Source organism: Lynx rufus, unplaced genomic scaffold, assembly GCF_022079265.1.
Source record: "Lynx rufus isolate CCGP_SWC_20201006 ecotype Redwood Valley unplaced genomic scaffold, mLynRuf1.p SCAF_10, whole genome shotgun sequence".
NCBI lineage: Eukaryota > Metazoa > Chordata > Mammalia > Carnivora > Felidae > Lynx > Lynx rufus.
Window position 1 is genome coordinate 7,520,344 of NW_025814824.1, and position 23,314 is coordinate 7,543,657.

General features: G+C 44.5%; 1 protein-coding gene across 2 annotated transcripts in view; it reads left to right on the plus strand.

Moving 5' to 3' along the window:
* GLIS3 (GLIS family zinc finger 3) overlaps positions 1-23,314 on the plus strand; it is a 445,161-nt gene that overhangs the window by 342,856 nt on the left and 78,991 nt on the right. For both annotated transcript variants that reach the window (XM_047101446.1, XM_047101440.1), the window contains exons 5-6: positions 1,620-1,781; positions 5,839-5,949. In XM_047101446.1, the coding sequence (XP_046957402.1) occupies positions 1,620-1,781; positions 5,839-5,949 (273 nt within the window). The remainder of the gene's footprint in view (positions 1-1,619; positions 1,782-5,838; positions 5,950-23,314) is intronic.

Genomic DNA, 23,314 nt, shown 5'->3' on the forward strand with positions numbered 1-23,314 from the left:
ATCAGCAAATCCTCTTCTGTTCAGGCTAAATTTATTTTTATGTGAAATCGAAATCAGGAAAACACCAAAATTATTTTAAGCAAAATATCAAAATTGAAATAAACCAACATATGTCTGTGAAACATGTATAACTCTCAATCAAGCGTAAGTGCAACTTTCATAAATTTCTTAAAATACTCCAGCACGCAAAATCTGGATGACTTCAATAGATGGGAGTTATGACATGTCTGATTATCCTTTCTCCTCAGTTCATCCTTCACTTAAAGATGAAATCTCAGATAGCCAGAGCCTGGCCAGCCCTGGGTCATCCCTTCCTAAACAATGTACCCCACGCTCCATCATCTCTCATGATAAGTGAGAGAACCGAGGAATTTTATAAAATGTCTTCTGGTAAGGTTAATTAATACCTGCTGGTTTTGAATGGAAACCCTCTTAAAGTTACCTTCTTTACTCCTATTCTGTCCTTCCCCCCATCGTCCCATGTTCCTCTCCAAGAAATGAGGTTTCTGGATCGCTTGAAACCTACTAGGCTTTGTTCTGGTACCTTTTCCATATTTCTACGTTTCCTTTGCAGCGGGGACTCAAATGGGATTCAAATTGTCAAAGCGGCATCAGCATTCTAGGGCTTGGCAGTGAAGAGCGAGTCCGAGGGGGTGTGCCCACCTCACACTTATGCTTCGTTTACAGGCTTTCTCTTACACGTTCTCTTTACTAGATGGCCACTTCAGGACTGGACTCACTGTGAGCCTCTTACATAACAGCTGTTATTTTACCCACAGAAGACGTGAAATAAATAGTACCATCAATAAATATTATTGACAAACCAGTAAAGCATTTCTTGAAATCCTCAGCCCTTCACTTTCAATTCCTCTCTTCATGAACTAGGTAACAACATTTCTTAGAAAAACAAAAACAAGCAAAACGATCACTCTTTGGAAAACGTTCCCAGCACCGAAATGAATTGTGTTCCAGTTCTGCTTTTAAAAGCATGCCAGAAAGACTCCATCTCATTAGGCTTGGCGTCACAGTGGACGTTAACGGAGTCATTCTTTGGGGGAGTCGAAAAACTCCTTAAGATTGTTCGGGAAGCTACGATCGCGACGATTCCACGGAAACACGCCGTTTTCATCTTGGACTCTGGGATCTGCTGCTCACCTTTATTCTCATACTTCACTTTGATTTTTTGTTGTCGTTGTTAGTTTATTAGTTGTCAAAAGTTTCTTCCTTCCTGGTTCCTTCCATTTATACCAATTTGGAAATGGAAAAGTGTGTTAATTTTTTCATAAATCTTTAAGACACGCATTACTGTATTTTTATTAACTGAGCCAGATGGTTCACAGCAAATTTTCTCTGACATAAGTAATCACAGAAATCAGGTTGGGACCCAGATCTGGTGTGGAAAGTGGCATGTATATTAGTGGAAAAATGCAGTTCACATAAATATGTGGATATTTTTAGAATATTTGTTACTGTTTGGATTTCATTTTATTTTATTATTTTTGTGTTTTGGTTTTGGCTAAATACACACTAAGGACCCTTTTTTTTTTTCTTTCCTGTCCCCCCAGACCCAAACAGTCAAGCTCCTTCTCAACAGCTGAAACTTGTTTTTCTCTTTGCAGTTTGAAGGTTGCAAGAAGGCCTTTTCAAGGCTTGAGAATCTCAAGATTCACTTGCGGAGCCACACGGGCGAGAAGCCCTATTTGTGCCAGCACCCAGGCTGTGAGAAGGCGTTCAGTAACTCCAGTGACCGTGCCAAGCACCAGAGGACACATCTGGACACTGTAAGGACAGCATGGGCTTTCCAGCTGCCAGCCCCGAGCCCTGAGCCCCGGTGTGAGGAAGGGCCCATGTGATAGTGGGACAGGAAGGTGTTTGCTTTATGGTCTGCAGGTTATAGGGACAATGCCAAGGGCAGCAGTGGAACCTTGGTAAAGGTCCAGAAGGGGCCCCGTCTGGCTCTTTCCTCATTTTTCTGTAGTCACAGGTTACCCTAAATATTACAACTGCCTGAGACAGAGTTGTGTGTATAAAATAAAGGCATTTCAGGGGCTGTCGCATAACAGGTTTTAGTACAGAGAATGACTGCTGGGGATTGGACATCATCATAAGTATTCAAATATCGGGATGCTGAAGTAGATCATATATACTGTTGCTGGAGAGGAAGCATCGTGGTCTTTGGGTTTTTGTTACTGTTGTTGTTGTTTTGTTTTTTTACCCTGGTTCTTTTCTTTTTGCCATAAGAACTTTGAGGCTGGCATGGTTACTGAGTGAATCTGGCCTTTTGCTTTAGAGAAGCCACCTGGCATTTTCACCTTCAGGCGATCTGCAAAGAATCCGCACATCTTTCCCCAGGGTTAAGTTTTCCCGTGCCGCTGTTGTGTTAACAGCCACAGATCCATTGGCATAACTCCTGTGAGAACGATTGATTGCCATTATTACACCTTAACTCTCTCAGTGCTGTAACATTTTGCTCGTTCTCTGAGGCTCTTTTATTTTCTCAGTTCTGTTGATTGTCCTCTTTGGCATTTCTCAAGTTTCGATGCCATTTTCCTTACACGGGGCCAGGTAGACTCCGTGCAGTTTCGCTTCACTCAACAAAGCCATCAGGATGGATGTCTCGTACACATCCCAGAGCTCTTATCCCACGTGCTTGCAAATAATATATTCATGGCAGTACTTTTTCAGTGTTAACATTCTGATGTCTATTATTAAACTACACCAGAATTTGAATTTTGAAAAGATACTGTTATTTCTACACACCTTCTCATACATATTTAAGATTCTTCTGATGTTACAGTTGACATATTTATTAAATTTTATATTAGTCTCTATTAGTCATATTGATAGAAGTCATTTTAGCTATATGTCACATAACCTTTCTAAACAGCATTATCTCCTAAGATACATAAATGTGAGGGTTTGCCTGGTAAATAGCCGAAATATAATTAGAGCAATATGGACACAGCATAGCCCCCTCCTGCTCTAGCTGGATTGAATCCGGTGATCTTAGGACCACCAGAGTGGAATGTTAAGTGAACAAATTTGGTGAATAGCAGGATTTTTTAAAGGTAGAAGTAGGGGGAAAAAAAGAATAGATTATGTTAAAATGCCCTATTTTGTAAGTCTAAAATGGCCTTGGTAGAATCTAATAAATTTTCCAATTTGTCATTAAACTTTATCATGGGAGAATGAGCGTTCACAAGACAAGATTGTCTTGAGAAATTGCCTCCACTCTAGCTAGTTATCTGTAGTTTGTAAGAACTATTGTAAGCCTGAGTGTTACGGCTCTACAATACCCTTCTTTACTTGGAGCTAATTTTAGCTAATCAGACTATGAGCATTTTCTAAAATCATTTTGGAATTCAAAAAAAAAAATCACGTTTTAAAACTTTTGAGGAAAGCTACCACAGATAATAATTTCATGATTCAGTTCAATGCAGTAGCTTTTAAAACCCAGCCATTTTTATTTTTTTTTAACTACCTCTCTATTAAATCTTTTAAAACCATCGTTCCTCCTTTTAAGATGCAAACCTACCTCCTGTTTAAATTTTTATTGCGTTAAACGAATTGTTAAGCTCTTTTTAAATCGTGCAGAAATTAAGCATTTGTTTTAAAAAGCAAACTGTAGCTGCTTGAAGAATGTATTATTTAAATTTAGGCCCCCATTTCCTTTCATTAACCACTCCTTATGCTAATGCTGTCAGAATTTTGGATAAAGTATCTTTTCTTCAACTCAGGGGATTCTTACAGGAAAATGATTTTTCCCAAGTTCAAAATTCTAACCCTGAAAAGTTTTATTAACTTATTTCCCTATTAGCATCTTACTGTCTAAACAGGGGAAGTGATTTTACAGTGCACATGGAAAATATAGTTTAATAAAGTATAGCGTGCCATTTAAAGCTGGGGTAACCTGAGATCAAATCACCAGTACACCACTTGGACCCGCCCCTGACATTGCTATTTTGGCACACTGATCCCAGGTGGCTAACAGCAGGGGAGAGAGTGAAGGCCAGCTGGGAGGGATGGTGAGATGTTTCAAGAACATCCCAAACTCAAATACAAAATGACATTACCCTTTTCTTTTCAACCCAGATATTAGTGACCATCGTAATAATAATAGGGTTGGTTTATATAACGTGTTAATGTTCCCAAAGTTGTTTTTTTTGGGTTTTTTTTTTTGAACATGCCACATCTCCTCTAGTGCCCAGAATGCAAGTTTATGTGGTCACAACATGACCGCTAATAGAGATATCAGCTGGTTGTTCCCCTAAAGCCAGGGCCGGGTGGGGAAGGCTATGGCAAGACCGCTGTGCGAACCCAGAAGAGATTCCCAGGTGAAAGAAAACTTTTGTTTGCCCGAGGGAAACTCGTTGACTAGTGACTTCAGCCCATGTTGGCTCGCCTTTGGCAAAACCTGAGATACGGAGAGCCTGGTGCATCCAATGTTCATTGTTAGCATTCTTACATGTGACGCAGGACCCAGCATACCATGAAACCGTTCAGACCTGTTGGGTGATTCAGTCAATCAGTCACTCAAGGAACAGAGACATCAAACTTCGAATTCAAATTGGGAGTGTCCAACTAAATTATATATTCATGACTTTACGTTGTGCTTGGAATCAAAAATGGCAGAAACAAAAAAGTGAAGCACAAATACAGCTTCCAGCGGGGCAAGAATCCACGTATATGTTGGTTCCCAAAATGACAAACATCCACATGAAAACAGGAGCAAACTGGAAATAATAATTTTTAAAAATCTGAATTTTTTTTTTCTTTTTGGTCATTGGAAGAGCAGGTTCCTAGAGCAAGAATCCTATTTTAGGGGCAGGGTTTCACTTCTCCTGCTTACATTTCAAATCATGAGGGCACAACTCCAATTAACGTCACCTACTGAGAGGTACAAAGTGACTCTACGCTGTGACTTACATCGTTTATCTTGCGACTTCTTCTTTTAGTTCTTTGAGTAAACAGTTTCGCTTTATTTCATAACATAAAAGCCAATACTCTCAAACCCTTGCTATGAATTCTGTTGTCACAGTAGGCATAGGTGCTAAAATTTGAACTGATGTATGGCGTGCTCCCATTCATTCATTCCTCATAATTGTATACCCGTCACCAGGGGTGCAAAAATTAAAAAGATTCTGGACTCCGCCTTAGGCTCTGTACCTCACATCTCAGGAGCCTGGGGGCGCTGCAGGTGGCCAAAACTTGTGGTCTCATTACACTCAGCCAAGAGCTTACGCGTGTAACCCAGCTGAGTACCGGGCCTCCCCCTATACCTGTCATACCTATAATAAGATTAATGTTTCTCTGGCTGAGTTTGCATGTGTCTGTTGTTTGAAACCTATGGTCTCTCGCTCACTTTCCACTAACACTCCCTTTTAATTCTCTCCTTCTCTCTGAATCAGGTTTCCTCTGAAACATTCCCAGTCCTTTCTGGACTTTTCTGCAGCTTCTTTATACCCGAACTCTTAGAGAATGTGTGTTTCCTAGTTTCTGACAATACCAGAGGTTGTTTTCAGGGGAACAGAACTGTAAGTATGACTAGAGATGCTTACTAATGATTCCCACATCCAGAAATGCCACAAGACGTTTTGCGGGGAGAGCACACCCCTAAACGCTGCCTCCTCGTTTCTTGAAAGTTGACTCTCCCCTTTCCCTTGATGCAAACTTACTGGGCTTTCTAATTAAAACCCACAAGTATTGCCCAGCATTTCACGTCAGTCAGTTGGTAACAGTTCATGCTCTGAAGTCAGTAGTCTTGAGTAAATCTTCCCTGGTCACCTCTATGATTTAACTACAGCTGTTTTGTTTTTTTTTTTTTTCTTTCTCATTTAGAAACCTTATGCTTGTCAAATTCCAGGATGCTCCAAACGCTACACAGACCCAAGCTCCCTCAGAAAGCACGTGAAGGCACATTCTTCCAAAGATCAACAAGCGAGAAAAAAGGTAACTTCGAAAGAGAATGGATCTAGCCAGGAAAGGCACATTTAAGTTACTCTTGGCAGTACTGGGACCTTGTGCAGGGCCCTGGCATTCTTCGACTTCTCAAGGTAGTTTCATGCATTAGACTCTCTGATGGGGGACATCTTCCCCGAAGTAACAGCGGTGCTGTGGTCTGCATAGCGCGTGTGACCAGATAGGAATTTCTGGGGGAGGGCCTGTATGATAAGAATCAGAGGAAATTAGTAAAAGTCACCTAAACCGGAGAGTAACAAAAGGCTTTTATGGAGATTAAGTCCAAATAGCTAAAGAAAATTGAATTGGGAAAAAGAGCACAACAGAAACCCTTTCTGGAGGTAAGTGCTTTTTCCTAAAATATCAATTGGTCGAAACCCTGTTAGTTCTGATGGAGAAGGTAGGTGTATCTCTAGGATGATTAAGTGCAGAATATCCCTCCCTTTAAGCTTAGAAAAAGACACGTTTCTTAATAGGTGCTGTGTATGGAAGTCTGAGAGAGGAACTGAACCTAAAATGACTTTGATACCGGTGAGGAATTAATGTGGCTTTTAGCGCACATAGAAATCGTAGAGTTTTGGATTTGGGAGAAATGTTAAAGATCAACCACCCAACCTGTCTGACTCTGACTGACTCTCTCTCTCTCTCCCCCCACCCCACCCTCTCTCTCTCTCTCTCTCTCTCTCTCTCTCTCTCTCTCTCTCGTGATCTCGTAAGATCTCCAGCAAGTGGTTGGCCCCATGGTGACAAGGAGTTTAGCGGCTTTCGAGGTCCCGGTAACTGAGTTTCTAACTTTTTAGACCAATAAGCAACTTCTCACCATGGCAGAAAACCACACTGAGCTGACCTTAGCTTTATGAGCGTCTCATTTGTGTTGAGATGGTACCTGATTCACGTAAGGGCCCTTCGTAACAAATTTAAGGGAAGTCTTAAGATTCACAATACTTCAAGTCCCCATGATGTGATTGAACCCCATGACCCTGGTGTTCAGGTCACTGTGGCTTCTAGTTAACTAGAATCGTGCATTCTTTCCTGGTTTATAGGGATTTAATGCTTTTATGTCGGGAAATGGCTGTGTAGTCTTTTTTTACTTGAGGTTTTTCTTCTTGAGACGTGTTAGCACAGTGCCAGTTGAAGGCTCATATATGGAAAGAATTTGACCTCTTCCCTGCGAATTAGAAAAATGCCCAGTTGGAAGGATTTGATAGATGCTCTTAATTGTATGTAAACCCACTCTTGTAAGTCAGTTGTTAGATCATTTTTTTTTCCTGTAAGTCTCTTCTATTGGAATACAGTAAACTGATAACAGATGACCATTAAACCCACACTGAAGATATTCCTGTACCGTAGAAGAGTAAGGAACTGCTAAGTGAATTAATAATCTAAAGCTCTAAGGAGGACACTTAATATTTCAACAACACCAACGTTGCCTACTGTGTTGCAGGACCACGGTCTAACGGCTTTTGCCATTATCTCCGTGTGTATCTTGTGAACTTGAACTAATAAGTTGTCTTTGTTTAAAAAACAAAAAAAACAGGGGCGCTTGGATGGCTCAGTCGGTTAAAGCATCCCAACTTCAGCTCAGGTCGTGATCTCCATGAGCTCGCAGTTCATGAGTTCGAGCCCTGCATCGGGCTCTGTGCTGACAGCTCACAGCCTGGAGCCTGCTTTGGGTTCTGTGTCTCCCTCTTTCTCTAACCCTCCCCTGCTTGTGCGCGCACTCTCTCTCTCTCTCTCCCTCGCTCGCTCGCTCTCTCTCCATCAAAAATAAACAAACATATAAAAAATTCAAAAAAACAAAAACCTTCTTGAGAGTTTTTTCTCCTAAATCTGACCATCCACCTCCCACGTTGTCTGAACTGTGTGGGGTTTTACCATGCTAGGAAATCTATCCTAAGACTGGAGAGCACCTTCACCTTCACAGAGAGTAACACCTGCCATGGACATGAGGGAATATAAGTGCTGCATCCAGACAAATAAGCATCACATTGTGTAGTCAACTTAAGAAGGTCACCTAGGTTGACAGTAGGTATGGAAACATAATGAGATATTTTCAGGGATCATTAATTAATTGGTTTCTATTGTTCAGACGTGGTCTGTCTCAGCCTCTATATAAAGGAAGACTTAGTTTGGAGTGTGTGAAAGATTCTTGAAGCACTAATTTAAAAACGAAAACTGGACCCGAGGCTACAAAATAGAAATTGATGGGCAATTTGTGCAGACAGCCTTCAGCAGTGAGGCTGGGTAGCCAGGGTGTACTTTCGAGGAGCTGTGCGATAGCCTAATATCAAATACTGCATTATGCTCTTAATTTTGTCTTCTGTAAAGTGAGGTACTCTGTGCTCATTTAGCTTTTAATGTGCACCTTGTTTCCTGCAAATGGCTGAACTGATATGGCTGCCTTTCATTGCCCAGACCTTAGTGACCTGTCTTTTTTAATCCGAAGATTCTTAAAATCTGTTACGAATCAGTGACAAATTAATCTGTGGAAATTAAAACGATGAAAGTCGCCCCGTCCGATAGAAAGAGGAAATGCCACCCCCGGGAGAAGCATTGTGAATAAACCTGAAAGCAGCCAATCCACACTTTCAGACCTCTCGGGGTAAACTGGTCTGTGATATTTACATGGCGTACAACGTTGTTACTAGACCTTGGAGAGATTCTAATTGCTAACTCACATCAGTGCTTGGTATTTGAAATATTTCCTGGCAGCAATAATAAACTAAAAAAAAAAAAAAAAAAAAAGTAAGAAACAATAAACCTTTTAAGGCAGAATTAAGATTATTTACGACTTTAATTAAAAATTGAAAACTGGCATCATTTCAAAAAAGCCTTTACAAAAATGTGAATTCATCAAAAATAACCATAAAAATTCCAAGGTGATAAAGGCACAGTGGAGTAATGATCCCAGCCCTGGGGAATTGTTTTGTTGAAAAGAATAAAACCCTTTTCTGTCACACCCTGCTAGTCATGGACTCGTTTAATATACCCTGCCTGCCTGCTTTCCTCTAATCCTCTTTTTAACCTCCCCCTAGACACTAAATGACATTATTTGGGTCTTAACGTCGCCGGCTTTATGAGGCCCTGCTCTGAAATTCGGGCCAGTGAGAAGGCTCCCCGAGCCCGAAGACAGACGCTCATCATACGGCAGAGACCTCACGACTCTGGCCGTGGGCATATGACCCTTCCCCACACCTGTTGGATCCTACTGAAAACCAGGAACCTGAAATCTTAGCTAAATATTATTCAAGCTATGAAGAGAAAAAAGGAGAAGGGCGGGGGGGGGGGGCGGGGGAAGCTCTTCGGCAAAGGAATTGGGATAATTTGGCTCATGGCATGCAGAAAATAACTTTTCTCATTGCCTAACGTGTGCACACCCACTCACTCCATCAGGGGAGAGCTGACTTCTTCCGCGGAATGCGCCTTCCCGATCGCGAGTCCATTAAATAGAGGGCTCCGCGAATAAGCGAGTAGCGAGACACGCCACTCCCCAGCGATGGTCTCCAGCGAGAATAGAACTTAGCCTGCAGAGCAAAAGGCAGAATCTGTCCTTCAGTTCTGCCCAATAATGAGTGGCAGAAGAAGAGAAAACTTTCCTCAAGGCTGTGAGCTTTATCAGAATTTTTCATTCGTACCCTGGTAGTGGCATAAGTGGCGGGGGGGGGGGGGCGGGGGGGGCGGTCTCCCTTCGCCTCTGGCTTGTCCTCGAAGCGGACTTCTTAAAGAGAACGCAAAAGAATGCGGGGCCAGAAGTCAGAGATGGCACGAATGTGCCCTCCATTTCACAGCTCCCGGAAGACACCAGACTCTGGCCGTTGATTGGTTAAACGTTTTGTTAACATTCACCTCCGGCCCACCCTGGTTGATGACTTTCAGTTTTGCAACTTGGGCGCAGTCTGTTATAAACCCAGCACAGCATCTGAAATGCGGACGAACCCCACGTGCGCTCGTGTTTCCTTCTTGAGAGGTCAGCTCTTACAATAGCTCTCTGGCTAAGACAGAGCAGCTTAGGGATACATCTCTCTTCCGGGAGATGGAATCTGTTCAGAGCCGTCCCCCCGCCCCCAACACACACACATAGAGACTCAAACCTATAAATGATTCCACTGAGTGCCACAAAGCTCACCCTGCTGTGTGCGGTTGTTGGAATCTTCAAAAGCTGTGTGAAAAAATCCATTTCCCCTACATGGAGGCCCATGTTACAGTTGCTGGTGTTACCGGTATGGGTGTTGTTTTCCGTACATCTGCCTGGCACAGGGCGTGCACAGTGGGGCACACAGAGCCTTCCGGGTTGTGACTCTCCTTTTTCTTTTTCGTTTTTTCTCCCTCCCTTCCTCCCTCCCTGTCTTCTCTCCCTCTCTTCTCTTCTCTCCCCTCTCCCTCCTTTTTCTTTCTTCCTTTCCTTTCCTTCCTTCCTTCCTTCCTTCCTTCCTTCCTTCCTTCCTTCCTTCTCAGGAATAAATGAAAAGTCCCTCTGACCCTCTATGGAATGTCAGTAGTAGGCACCTGTCATGGACACGTGATTTCAAGATGTGCTAACCTGTTTTCCTTTCACGTGATAAATCACATTGGAAATCATATTGGAAGAGTCATGATGCTCGGTTCACATTAAAAGGGCACTAAAATGGTTATTTTTCTAAGTGAGTCATTTACCCACTTCCATACTTTAATGGCTGTTGGTGTTGCTTGTATCTGCCCTGAGAACGATGATGGCACCTGCTACCCTGCCCAACTGTCCTGATGCCTCTGTTGAGGTTAACCGATTTTGAGAAGGCCACTGGATTGGCTTTGATAAGGCAAACAATTGTGGCCCAAAGTAGCGGTGTTAATTAATTGAATGTAAATGATAGAAATAAGTCCTCTTAAATTTAACCTCATACTCAAAGCAGCTGATCAGAAGTTGAAGCCAGTTGTGCAGAGGCTTCTGTCTTAGCGAGGCCCAGTGGTCCCAGCCACGATTTTGAGAGCATTGGTCTACCACCAGGTTCTGGAGCCCTTGAGAAGGAGTTGAGAATCCGTGTCGGGTGTGGGAAGTGGAATGGCGGGGTCACTTGTCCATAAAGTAAGCAGTTTGTGAGAAAAAGCTTCTCTTTCTTTCTGGAGAGATCAGGAAAAGCTGCCTTCAGCCTTGTAAATACAGAAAATTCCAGCGTCTCTGGGCCTAGAGGCCCAGGGTCTTTCTGTAGCTCTTAAAGCAGTGTTGCCCTAAGTGGGTTCTTTGGAACACATTCCACAGGATGTTATCAGATACTACTTTTTAAAAAAATTTTTTTTTAATGTTTCTATTTATTTTTGAGACCGAAGGAGACAGAGCATGAGCAGGGGAGGGGCAGAGAGAGAGGGAGACACAGAATCCGAAGCAGCTCCAGGCCCCGAGCTGTCAGCACAGAGCCCGACGCGGGGCTTAAACTCAACGGAGTGTGAGACCATGACCTGAGCTGAAGTCGGACGCTCAACCGACTGAACCACCCAGGCGCCCCTATCAGATACTACTTTTAAAAAGTTTGTTGTTGTCCTATATATTTGGGAAATGCAGAGCTAAATAATATTCAAGGCTTTCCTCTCACAAGAATTCTCAGAGCCTGGGTTATCTGATACTGTGGAGGAAACGGAACATTAAGCCCTGCTCAGAATCACTTGGCCAACAAAACCGTCTTTATCCTCTAGAGCATGTCCTCAAAACACTCTTCCAGTAAATTATTTGAGAAATAATCTCACGTGATTTCATTTCTTTCATCTAGCAAATATTTCTTAGGCACCTGCTGTGTGCCAGGCCCTGGGTTAGACCCACACGTCCCAGCGTATACAAGACAGACGCATATCTTCTGTCTTCATAGAGCCACGCTGCCTTGATGAAACCCATCAATGATAAGGTCAACAGAAAATAACACAAACGCAGGCAAGGAAACAGGGTGGGAGTTGACACGGAGATGACAAAGGACCTACTCAGGTGTAATGCTTGGGTGCACATTTCAGTAGTCATTTTAGAAACGAGAATAAAGGCGCTAGCTGCAATGTTTTAAAAAGCACTGCTTAGGTCAAAATAACTCCACCTTCTTGGGCACCTTGACTGGCTCAGCAGGTAGAGCGTGCAGCCCTTGATCAGGGGGTCATGAGTTCAAGCCCCATGTCGGCCAGGGGGCCTACTTAAAAAAAAAATACCGTACCTTTCCGCTTGAACTTCTTTTAAAAGAACCTGGTACCAGGAAGGGCACAGCAGTAGATGTCAGGATTACCTTAGGTTGTTATAATTGCACTTTTCTGCAGCCTGTCCTTAATCGCAGTGACATTAGAGGGACTGGGTGCCAGACCATGAAATGCATAGCCTTCCTCTCCCACCTAAGAATATGACTCAGGAGGTCAGCATCAGCGACTCACTGGGCGGGGCCCACAGGCAGCACAGGTGCAGCTCTGAGGATTTAGAAACAAGTAAGGCCTGAACTTGCCCTCCCGAAGATGACATCCTGACCAGAGACGCAGGGACTCCCGTGCTTTCAGTACCCTAAGAGAACGGCTGGGACGACGTCACACAGAGAGTGGTTCTGGAACATGGTATCTTGAGAGCTCCTTTGCAAAGGCTAGAGATTCTTAAGGAGTGAAGTCTTAGGTTCTATTGTTTGAAAGCCAAGAGGAGCCCTGTGGGTTTTTAAATTTTTTTTCAATGTTTATTTATTTTTGAGAGAGAGAGAGAGACAGAGTGTGAGTGGGGGAGGGGCAGAGAGAGAGGGAGACACAGAATCGGAAGCGGGCTGCAGGCCCCGAGCCATCAGCACAGAGCCCGGCGCGGGGCTCAAACTCGCGAATGGCGAGATCATGACCTGAGCTGAAGCCAGACGCTTAACCGACTGAGCCACCCACGCGCCCCCCCCCCCGTGGGTTTTTAGATTGTCCTTGATGACTTCAGTCTACTTTGTCATACGTGGCGAAGTGGTTTTATTTCTGTCCCCCCCTGAAAATTGTTACTTGTGACCAAAAATGGGGTTGTTCGGCACAGCTCCGGCCAACCGTGTAAGGAATGAGGACCCTCTGGTGGGCGTTTTAATAACCAGTTCGGGCTGTACAGTGCCTAGCACAGCTACCTTATGGAAATAGTTCCTAGGTAATTGCTTTTTTGATTGATTGACAGAAGCCTTCTAAGCTTCTCATTCCCTTTCCCTTATTAGATTGTGTGAATTCTCGATGAAAATGGTTTTGGAATAAAAAGCATTTAGCTCAGACTCCTCTGCCTTAATAGATGTCCTCAAATATCATGACACAGCTCCCCACAGCTCTTCTGGGGCCTTGTTCTTCGTCTCTGTTCTTAAAGTACTCACATCCCCCGAGGAATTACTCCTCCCTCCACCAGTTCCCTCGTCTTCCCCTTTCGTTGGAGCTTTGTCTTTGATATCCACGGGCAACGTGTTCCCATTCGTTTGTCTCTGGGTTCTCTGAGCCGTGGAGGTTTATTTTCGGGGTGACTTCACACAAGGGCTTGGATAAGCCTGATGTAGAAACTTGTCGCGGTGGATCCCGGGCCGGTGGCCGTGTCTTCAGAGTCGTGTTTGGGTTGGATGCCAGGAGGCAGGGGCTCCTTTTAAGCAGCGCCATGACTTGCTTCCTGACTTAGCTTACGTGACACGCCCCTAGTTTTTCCATTTCTCATCTTCCAGCTAGCTTGAAAGGCAAATGCAGGGCCTCCAAGATGAAAGGAGAGGTGCTTCAGCAGAAGGCATTGTTCTATCACAGACCTCCAGCCCAGGATAGTGTAAATACCCACACAACAAGAGTCCTCACCAATACGTTCCTTCCTGAGCACTGAATAATCTTCCAGTGGCTCCGATAGCCAGTCTTTCTGGGTCATGTGGACTCTTGGATGACGGTCCAAGAGAGATCCAAACAAGGGAAAGGCAGCCGAGACCCAAACCAGAGGGAATTAAAAACAGACTTGAACCTGTGGTATTTGGTCCCAGTCAGGGATTATTAACCTGGGCTCCACCGACCATAAGTGGGAGCTCCACGGCCGGATGGATTTCAGGAAACTTAGAAAGTCGCAGGACCGATATGCTAAATGTGTCTTCTAGGTAGAGGCTCTAGAGATTTCACGGACTCTCCAAAATTAAGATCCTCTGATGACAAGAAAAATTTTAAAAAATAGACCCAAAACCCCATAACATGACAAGGGAGACTCTGGGAGGTGCTGTGTGTGTCCCTTACCTTCTGTTCCCTTGACTACGGTGATTGCATCATGGGTGTCTACATACATCCAAATCAAACCGTGTTCGTTAAATACGTGCGGGTCTGTGTGTATCACGTACCAGTCTATATAAAAGAAGAAAAGTTTAAAAAGGGGATAAAGACCCTCCAAGCCAACAGAAATGCAGGGCTCCTAGTGACTGTTTCACTTGGCTTTGGTTACAGTACCCAACTAAGGAGAATCTGTGCTCCACGTGCCTTGGGGGACGGCCTCCTACTCACCCGACATTTACCACGGATCTGATAGTTTGCTAAGTGCCTGGTATAAAAAAAAAAAAAAGGTGAGATACACTCCGTTCCCTTGAGGCAATCAGAGATGTCAAAGCCGGATTTTGACAAGGGGTGGGCTGATAGATGGGGAATCGGCATGTGGAGTAGACACAGACGGGAAGCCTTTGCACCAGGCAGAAGGGTGTGCACTTTTACAAGATAGAATGGAGGCTTGGGGAAGGGTTAGCGGGCCGCTGGGACGAAAGTGAGTCAGCGGGAAGTAATGGTGGATCGAATGCCAGGGACGAGGGGAAGTGAAGAGTCCAGATGGTACCCGGGTTCCTGGCCCCAGGATCGGATGAGCACTCCGCAGGTGGATTCTTCCTCAGGGAAACCTCAGTTCTGGTCTCAAGGCCTGTCAGGTGATTGGATCAGCTTCACTCAGATTATCCAGGATAATCTCCTTTCCTTAAAAATCAGCTGATTGTAGACACTAGTCACGTCTAAAAAAATACCTTCACGGGGCACCTGGGTTGCTCGGTCGGTTGAATATCCAACTTCAACTCAGGTCATGTTCTCACAGTTTGTGAGTTCGAGCCCCACGTCGGGCTCTGTGCTGACAGCTCCGAGCTTGGAGCCTGCTTCGGATTCTGTGTCTCCCTCTCTCTCTCCCCATCTCCAACTTATGCTCTGTCTCTCTGTCTCTCGGTCTCTCTCTCTCTCTCTCTCAAAAATAAATAAATGCCTTCACAGCAATACCTAGATTAGTGTCTTATTGTATATAACTGGGGACTAGAGGCTAGCCCAGTGGACACAGAAAACTAACCATCACACCCACAAACTAGAATCCTTTATGTTAAAATTTAAAGTTACTTTATTTGAAGGTAATATTAACCACATGAAAATGGGTAATGGCGAACCTCGATGTGTAATTTATATTAGTGCAAATTGAATGTTCTCTACGAAAACAGAAGGAAATTAATTATTTGATATACCTGGTCCCACCCCTTTGTGTTATACACTTGACTGTTCAAAGCAAATATGTTCATGCCAACTAATTTACAGACACTGTGCTAAGAGGAAAAGATTATGATACTTCAAGCAAATAAGCAGATACTTTTAAAAAACATTTTGACTTATATATCCGAGAATTTACAGGATCGTACAAGTTTATCGTAATATGCTAACTTTTTTTTTTTTGTAACGTTTATTTTTGAGAGACAGAGACAGAGCATGAGTGGGGGAGGGGCAGAGAGAGAGGGAGAGACAGAATCTGAAATAGGCTCCAGGCTCTGAGCTGTCCGCACAGAGCCCGACGCGGGGGCTCGAACCCACCAACTGTGAGATCATGACCTGATCCGAAGTCATGATGCGACTGAGTCGGATGCTTCATTGACTGAGCCACCCAGGTGCCCCAATAATATGCTAACTTTTAAATCAGTCATTATTATCCTAATTTTATGTCATGTAATGCTTGTTAATACAGTGTGTTTATATCATTAAATGAAATAATGACAGTAACACTTAGCGTGGTGCCCGCCACATTATATATGCCAAGTAAAGGTTAGACATCACTGTTAGAATTACATCATGTTGTCTGTTAAGAGTTTTCGAGGGGCGCCTGGGTGGCTCAGTCAGTTAAGCATCCGACCTCCGCTCAGGTCATGGTCTCCTGGTTCGTGAGTTCGAGCCCCGTGTCGGGCTCTGTGCTGACAGCTCGGAGCCTGGGGCCTGTTTCAGATTCTGAGTCTCCCTCTCTCTCTGTCACTTCCCCACTCTCACTGTCTCTCTGTCTCTCGCGCAAGAATAAATAAACATTAAAAAAATTTTTTTTGTAAATAGTTTCCTAAGAGAGAAGACAGGTGATTATTGCAGTTGTAGGAAGTTGGTTTTCTCTACTCCAGACTCTTCCATTAATGTATTTTTTCCCTCCAAGAGATTTTAGCTGTTTAAAAACCTTCCGTGGGAACTGCCGTGGGCATCAGTGAGAAGACACAAGCACAGGGCTGGCTGCAGCCCTCCACATAGACAGTCCACCCTGGGAAGAGGTAGCTCATGGCCACAGGGGCGGGAGTTGACCCCAGAGGGGCTGCCGTCCAGAGCAAGACCAGCCTGGCCTCCTGCATTGCTGCCGAGGAAACTGGCTCGTCTGAGTGGTGCCAGAAGGTGCGAGTCAGAAAATAGCACGAACCGTGCAAGGGGAGAGGAGATTTCTCCCTGCCCCCGCTGGCTCCCTTGGATTCCTGCGTGAGAAGTCACGGGAGTAGCAGACATTTGAACCCCCGGCTCGGCTCCCCTTGAGGGCCTCCTCGGGTGGAATCCAGTCTCCGTAATTCCCGTGCTTTCCTAGTGACCGGGGAAGTAGCGATAGTAAAGGAAGGATCTCACCGCACCACACTTAATGCCTTGACCTTTCCGAGCCATGGCGTGTACAGCATCTCCTTTTATTCCGTCCTTTTAGAGTCAGGATGCATTTTTTTTTTTTTTATTGCTCCTTCTGCTCTCTTTAGTTTGTTTCTGAGAAGTGAGAAAGTTTAGAAGCAGAAAGGAAGCCAAGTACGATGCCCAAAGGTGCTGGTTTTCGTACACGCCAAAAGGCCTACGGAAATGTGCGGCAGAGTTAATACGGCCCAATGCAGAGCTGTCCGCTAAGTCTTGACATACTGTTTGCAGTCTTGGCATTCCACGAAACGTCTTGGCAAAAGATGATTCTCCACCACCCCCCACCCCAACCGACAGTCCGGAGCCCTCTTTATAAACGCTCGCAACGTGTCACGTGACATCTTAAATGCTCACTGTTTCCGCTGTTGGTCGAGTACAGACTAACTCTTGAGTTAACTGTTAAAGGACTAAAGACAGTCATGGCTCCCGTGGGGCGGCTCTTTTAACTGGAATAGAAGGATGTTTTTCCTGAGTGGCTTTTCGGGGTGGGTGCTTGCTACACAGCCCCTCCGTGGGGCCAGCTGTGGGCACAGCTGTAGCCCATCAGAGTTACAAGCGTTTTTAAATGTAATCACATCCTCCAGCTTGGGGAATCACATTTAGAAAGTCCCAAAAGATATTCATAAAGCCTCTTCGTCTGAAGCTTTCTGACAACGAAGGCAATCTCTTTTTGTTGTCGTTGTTATTTAAAAAGTAATACGTCCAAACATTCTTTACATATATGTATTTTTTTTTAGCTCAAAAACGTCCCTTCCTGGAACACCCACATGTGAGCTGGTCCCCCTGCCTTTCCAGGATCCTTCTTTTCCATTAACGACCTCACTGATGTATGCAGAGATTCTGCCTTAATATCACTGGTTCCCTGCGATTTTTTTCTCATTACCCAGCTTCCGGGTCTTTTAGCACATGGATCGCATGCCTCTCTACTCTTTCCGTGTTGTTCGCGCCACAGACTCGTGTCAGCTAGGGTCGCCTGAGACCTGCAGTGTCATTTATTGGCTGTTGAGGCAAGCATGGAGGTTGAAAAAGTTGACAAGGGAAGTGATGTTAACAGACCTTATATGCCATGCTCAGATGTTTGAACACAGACCGTGGTCGGATCGAAGATAATTATGGTGGTAACGTGGGGGACGAATTAGGGATTTAGGGTGAAAGGAGACAAGGCAATTAGTTAGGTTGGCATATTTCCATTAATCAATATTCTTTAGATACAGCGGCTCCTCCAATTATGACTGCACCCAGCTGGGCTGTCTTCAGCTCCTGGATTCTCAGTCTTGTCCAAGATGCTATCACGAAGAGACTTCGCTAAATGTCCTGGTGAATTCTGCGCTCATTACATGTGCGGCTTTCACATAATGGCATCTAAAAAGGAAAGGAGGATTCTCTGGTTGTTCTCAATGTCCATTTCCTGGCTCCTGCTGACCGTTTTCTTTCTGAACTGTTCGCCAACCGATGATTCTTTCTAGAATCTTTCACGCATGATTTCTAAGTGTTGTGGTGACGCGTGGCATTTCTAGGCTCTGTCTCTTTTTTTGCCTTGTCGAAATTTGAGGTATGGATTTCTCTTTCTCCATTTTCTGGGCCTGACTCCTGGCACTTTCTCAAAGCGTTACTTTTATAGCCATATTCACAAGTGTTTTTGGCAGTAGGGTTTCCTTGGCCTTAGAACTTTGTATTCCCTGACCAGCTAGGTGAGCTCTCTTGCCTCGTCCTCTCCTGTGCTAGGCTTCACTCCCCTCTCCCACCCTCCTTCCAGCAATTGTTTTTCTAATATTTCCCATTTGGCACCCTCCCCTATGGGAAATAGAAAAGCCAGGTAGTGGTGGGGCACCTGGGTGGCTCAGTTCATTGAGTGCCTGACTCTAGATTTTGGCTCAGGTCGTGATCCCAGGGTCATGAGATCAAGCTCCACATCAGGCTGTATGAAGAGCCTGATTAATATTCTCTCTCTCCTTCTGTGTCCTCTGCTTTCTCTCTCTCTCTCTCTCTCTCTCTCTCTCTCTCTCTCCCTCTCAAATAAAAAGAAAATTTTTTAAAGCCAGGTTGTAGCACATAAATGTTGTCACAATGGCTTAACACTGGTGCATGTCTTCTCCTATTGTGGGGCCCCTGTGTTTTTATTCTTTTTACTCAGAAGTGTATAGGAAAGACCATTGCCATGAGAAACATTCCTTACTCAGTATTTGCAAGGACATCCCTGGGCTCTGAAAAGGGAAGGTCAGTGCGGAAGGCACTGGTAAAGAGAGAGCAGAGCACGTCAGACGAGAACCTCTGCATCACAGTAGTGCTCTGGGCTAACCTAGCGTACAAGCACTGGCCGAAGGAATTTGGGTAATACTTACCCACCGTGGTCGTTGGATAAATTGTATCTTGAGATGATAGTACAAAGGGCATCCTTGACATTTCCTCATTTGTACATAAGCGAATACAAAAATCAGATTTCATTTCTGTGTACTCAAAGTAGCAGTCAAAGGATCCATTCTCCTCCTCCCCCTCCCCCCTCCTCTTCTTCTCCTCCTCCCTTCTCCTCCCCCTCCTCCTCTCCTTCCTCCTCCTCTTCCTCCTCTTCTTCTTTTTCTTCTTCTTTAAATAATCTTGTTCTTTTCTATGGAAAAATATGTACAAGTTCCCACAGTCATAAAGGCAGACCTATTAAGGTTCTCTAAATCATGGCATAAATGAGCAGAGGAAGCTAACCCTTCGTCCCACCTAACGAGCCTCCCACGTCCGCCCCGATTGTGAGCCCCTTCCCCTATCAGGGTATTAGGAGTGAAATGGACCAGGACATTAACACAGTAAAACACTCACAAGCTCAACACTACTTCTAGCTTCTCGACCATCACCGATAGCGGGATGCGGCACGCTGGTGTTTCAAATATCCAGTAATGACATAAAAGATAGAATTACCCATTTTTATTTCCTCCCCTTAGGAAATAAGAGATGAAAGAAAAGGAAGAGAAATAATAACTCCCAAATACGTGTGTAGCACAGGTTACTGGGCATCTTTATGTCTGTTTACCTCTGTTCTTCACAGCAGTTGTCCAGGGTTAGTATTATAGTTATTAGTCTAATCCCATTTGAGAGATAAAGAAGGTTCAGAGAAGCTACATGACTTTCCAAAGCACAGTGGGTCATCAGCTGGGATCTTCTGACTCTACCTCCAGTGCTCCTTGGACGCTACCGTTTCTACTGAGGGCTGTCTGATTTTCCACCACGGGAGGTTTTGTAACTTGTCAGCAAGTTGTTGCATGACGATCGTTTGCGGAAGCTCTCTAGCAGCCTTCTGTTAGAAGGTGGTGGCGTGGCCCTTGAGGGCCCCCACGTTTTGCATTGGCTTCCTTTCGGGGGCTGGGCCAGCCCTACTATCGAGGTGGGCATCCTTGAGCCCACACTAGTACCCATAAGGGTGCCAGCCCCCATTCTTCTCGTTCAGGGCTCTGTCCCACCCTCTACCCCATACGTGGGATCACACACGTGCCTTAATGAGCCCTGGGACACATGACTGTGGGATCATTCTGGAGCCCTACAGTCACCCCTAATTCCACTAGAGTATCCTGGTGAGCAGATGCCCAGTGTAACATTTCTTTAGCTGAATCACTTGAGATTGGACCGCTAATGTGATGTAGACTGACTTGGAGTGACTCACATTGATTATAAAAATATTCTGGGCAAAAGTATTTTGCACATCTAGGGATGGTTCTGTGGTTGTCAGGAACTATCAAGTATCAAGGGTCTGAGATTTGACTCTAGGTGTGAGCTAATAAGTTAGCCTGCTGTAGTTTAATGGATGTTGGCCGAAGACACGAACCTCCTGGGTCAGAGACAAAAGGAGAGCTCATTACTTGTAGCGATAGCAGTAGCCAGAGTACAATCATTTTCTCGTGCCATTTTCTTAAGTCCCAGTTCCCACAAGGTGACACAGAGAGGGCCAGGCAACACTGCACTTTCAGTGGATTGTTTTACCAGAGGGAAATTCTGAGCTCAGGGAACCCAAATCCTTTCTAATGGATGAAAGCATGCTTGACATTTTGCTCGGGAGGAAGAGACTACCCCAGTCCATTTTCCAAAGCTGTTTAGTATAGAAACGTCCTTTAAAAGGTAGTTCAGAAAGACAGCCGGTTCCTTTGCTCTCAACACGTGGAGAAACCTGAGATACTCATGGAGAATTGCCTCTGAAGGGTAGGTTCCTTCTGCCCCGTCTTGATCGCAAATGCACAAGAACAACAGACAGGAACCCCAGCCTGCCCTGGAATGACCCTAAGTCCTCAGGATTATCCCTAAATAAAAGTGGTTTCCAAAAGAAAAGACCAAAGCCAGGAAAGAAGGAACACGGGTGTTGGGAAAGACATGATTCTACCTTGTGGGTCTGCATTGAACTCTGACCATTTCCATCCAGGTTAGTTTCAGATTCTACAGTCCTGTCCATGGGCAGCACCATTTAGCTTATGGTATGATGTGGGAGCTCCTCCCCTTTGCTTAAAATTATCCATACCACTAGCCTGTGTATTATGATGCTTAGAGTGGTCACCATGACATCGTTCTTTCCAGTTAGGGGATTGTCTCTGGAAGATCCCTATAAAATTTGCTTTTGTTGTATGGCAAAGGAAATGTATCAGTCCCTTTGTTCCCATTAATCTATTAATATGGTTTTAATTACGCATTTTCAAGTAGCATCTACGTCTGTCCTCTGTGGATATTATGTGAGGAACGTGGAATCGAAGGAAGTGAGAAATGATGAGGATATTTGGACCTCAGGGAGGTAGTTTCAGTAGGGTCTCTTGGGGGGCAGAAGAATAGTTTGAAACTACTTGGTATCAAGGCAGAGAAAAACCAAGCATCGGGGGGAAAAACAGATGGGGCGGTGTATTAGAAGTCATTCCACTTTATCCTGGAGTCTATCCTGCTATTGGGCTTTGAGAATAGATCTTAAAATGGAGTTTTACTTTTCCATCTCCTTAGTTTTCCTTGGCTTTTGAAAGGAATGTAGGCAGTATATTCTAAAACGAATGTCAGGGGAGTGTTTTCAAAGGAGCAACTCAAACGCAGTTGTGTTTGCTCACTTGTCACTGTCACCCTCCCTTCTCGACACCCAGCTCTGCATCAGCTGTGTGCACTATACGTGCAGACGCCTTCAACCCCGGAGGCATATGTTGCTCTGGCTGTCACCTCTTTGGCCACACTCCTGTGCAGATGCTGCCCCCCAAGCACGCCAGTGACTTCGGTTACAAAACAGCGATACGTACACGGATAGGCCTAACTTGACTTTGTGGCGGTAAACGCCTCAGCTTTTCATTTCCTGGCTGGTATTTGCGATGTGGAATTGCAACACCGCATTTACGTGCATTTTTGCCTTTAAAACGTTCTGTGGTGTCGCAACATTGGAGGAATTCCCAGGGATCCTTAATCTCCCTACAAACGCTGGTCTGTAAAGTCAGGACCAACGCACCATCTCAGAGTAACCTTCTTGTGCCCCTGCCGCGTAATTCTGATTTCACACTGCATGTCTTCAGATTGTCCCCGTGCTATCTTCCAGCTCAAGCTTTACTCTCGAGGATACCAATAAAGAGACAAAGGAAAAAAAAAAAAAAGATTCTTAAAAAATGTTAGCTTTTTCTCTCAAGAGCAATTGAACTTAAACTACTTTCCCTATTGTTTTCCGTGAAGTCTCATTTAAAATATTTTATTAATGCAAAGACGTGCATTCAGGGCTAAGGACCAGTGAACAGTAGCCATAGCAACCAGGAAGCCATTCGGGAGGAGCAAAAATGCAGTAAAGAGTAAGTGTTTTAATCCTTAACTTTAATCCCTTTACTTCCTGTTCTCAAAATGAAATATAAATCAGGCACCGTGGAGCGGTGATTTTTCTCTGAAAGGGATGTTGGCAAAAGAGGATTAGTAATGGACAGACGTGTTTAAGGAATTTAATCACACAATTTGTTGTCAAACTTTCGAGACCATGAGTGACCAGTTCCTTTGAGTGGCGTCAATGAGAACCAACAAAACATACTTTGAAACTGATGAGAGGGTTGGTGTAGGCGGCACCTCTGTTTGCTGTTATTGTCACATCATTTTAGCCCATGGTAATGACTTGAGAAACCAAGGAATTTGCTTAGTCTCCCCCCCCCACCCCCCGCAGTGGGGCGGTTGGAGACTGGGTGGGGGCGGGGGAGAGTGTCCTGTTGGTCAAATAGAGATACTCTTTTGATCTTCAAAACACTGGGGGAAAAGTAAGTCACCGATATGTCACATACTTCCTTTCCTTGATGTTTGATTGCTTTGGGAGTTTTACGGAGACGTGAGCTTTTCCATTGCCAACAGACTTTTGGGTTTCTGCTGAAAATCCCAGGCTTTAGTTTTTGTGAACAGTAAAACAGAGTTCTTAGAAGGAGAGATAATTATTCTTTCTCAGCGTCTCGCGTTTTGTCTCTAAGATTTTCTTTTACATGGGGTACCACTGACTTGTTGATTCCTG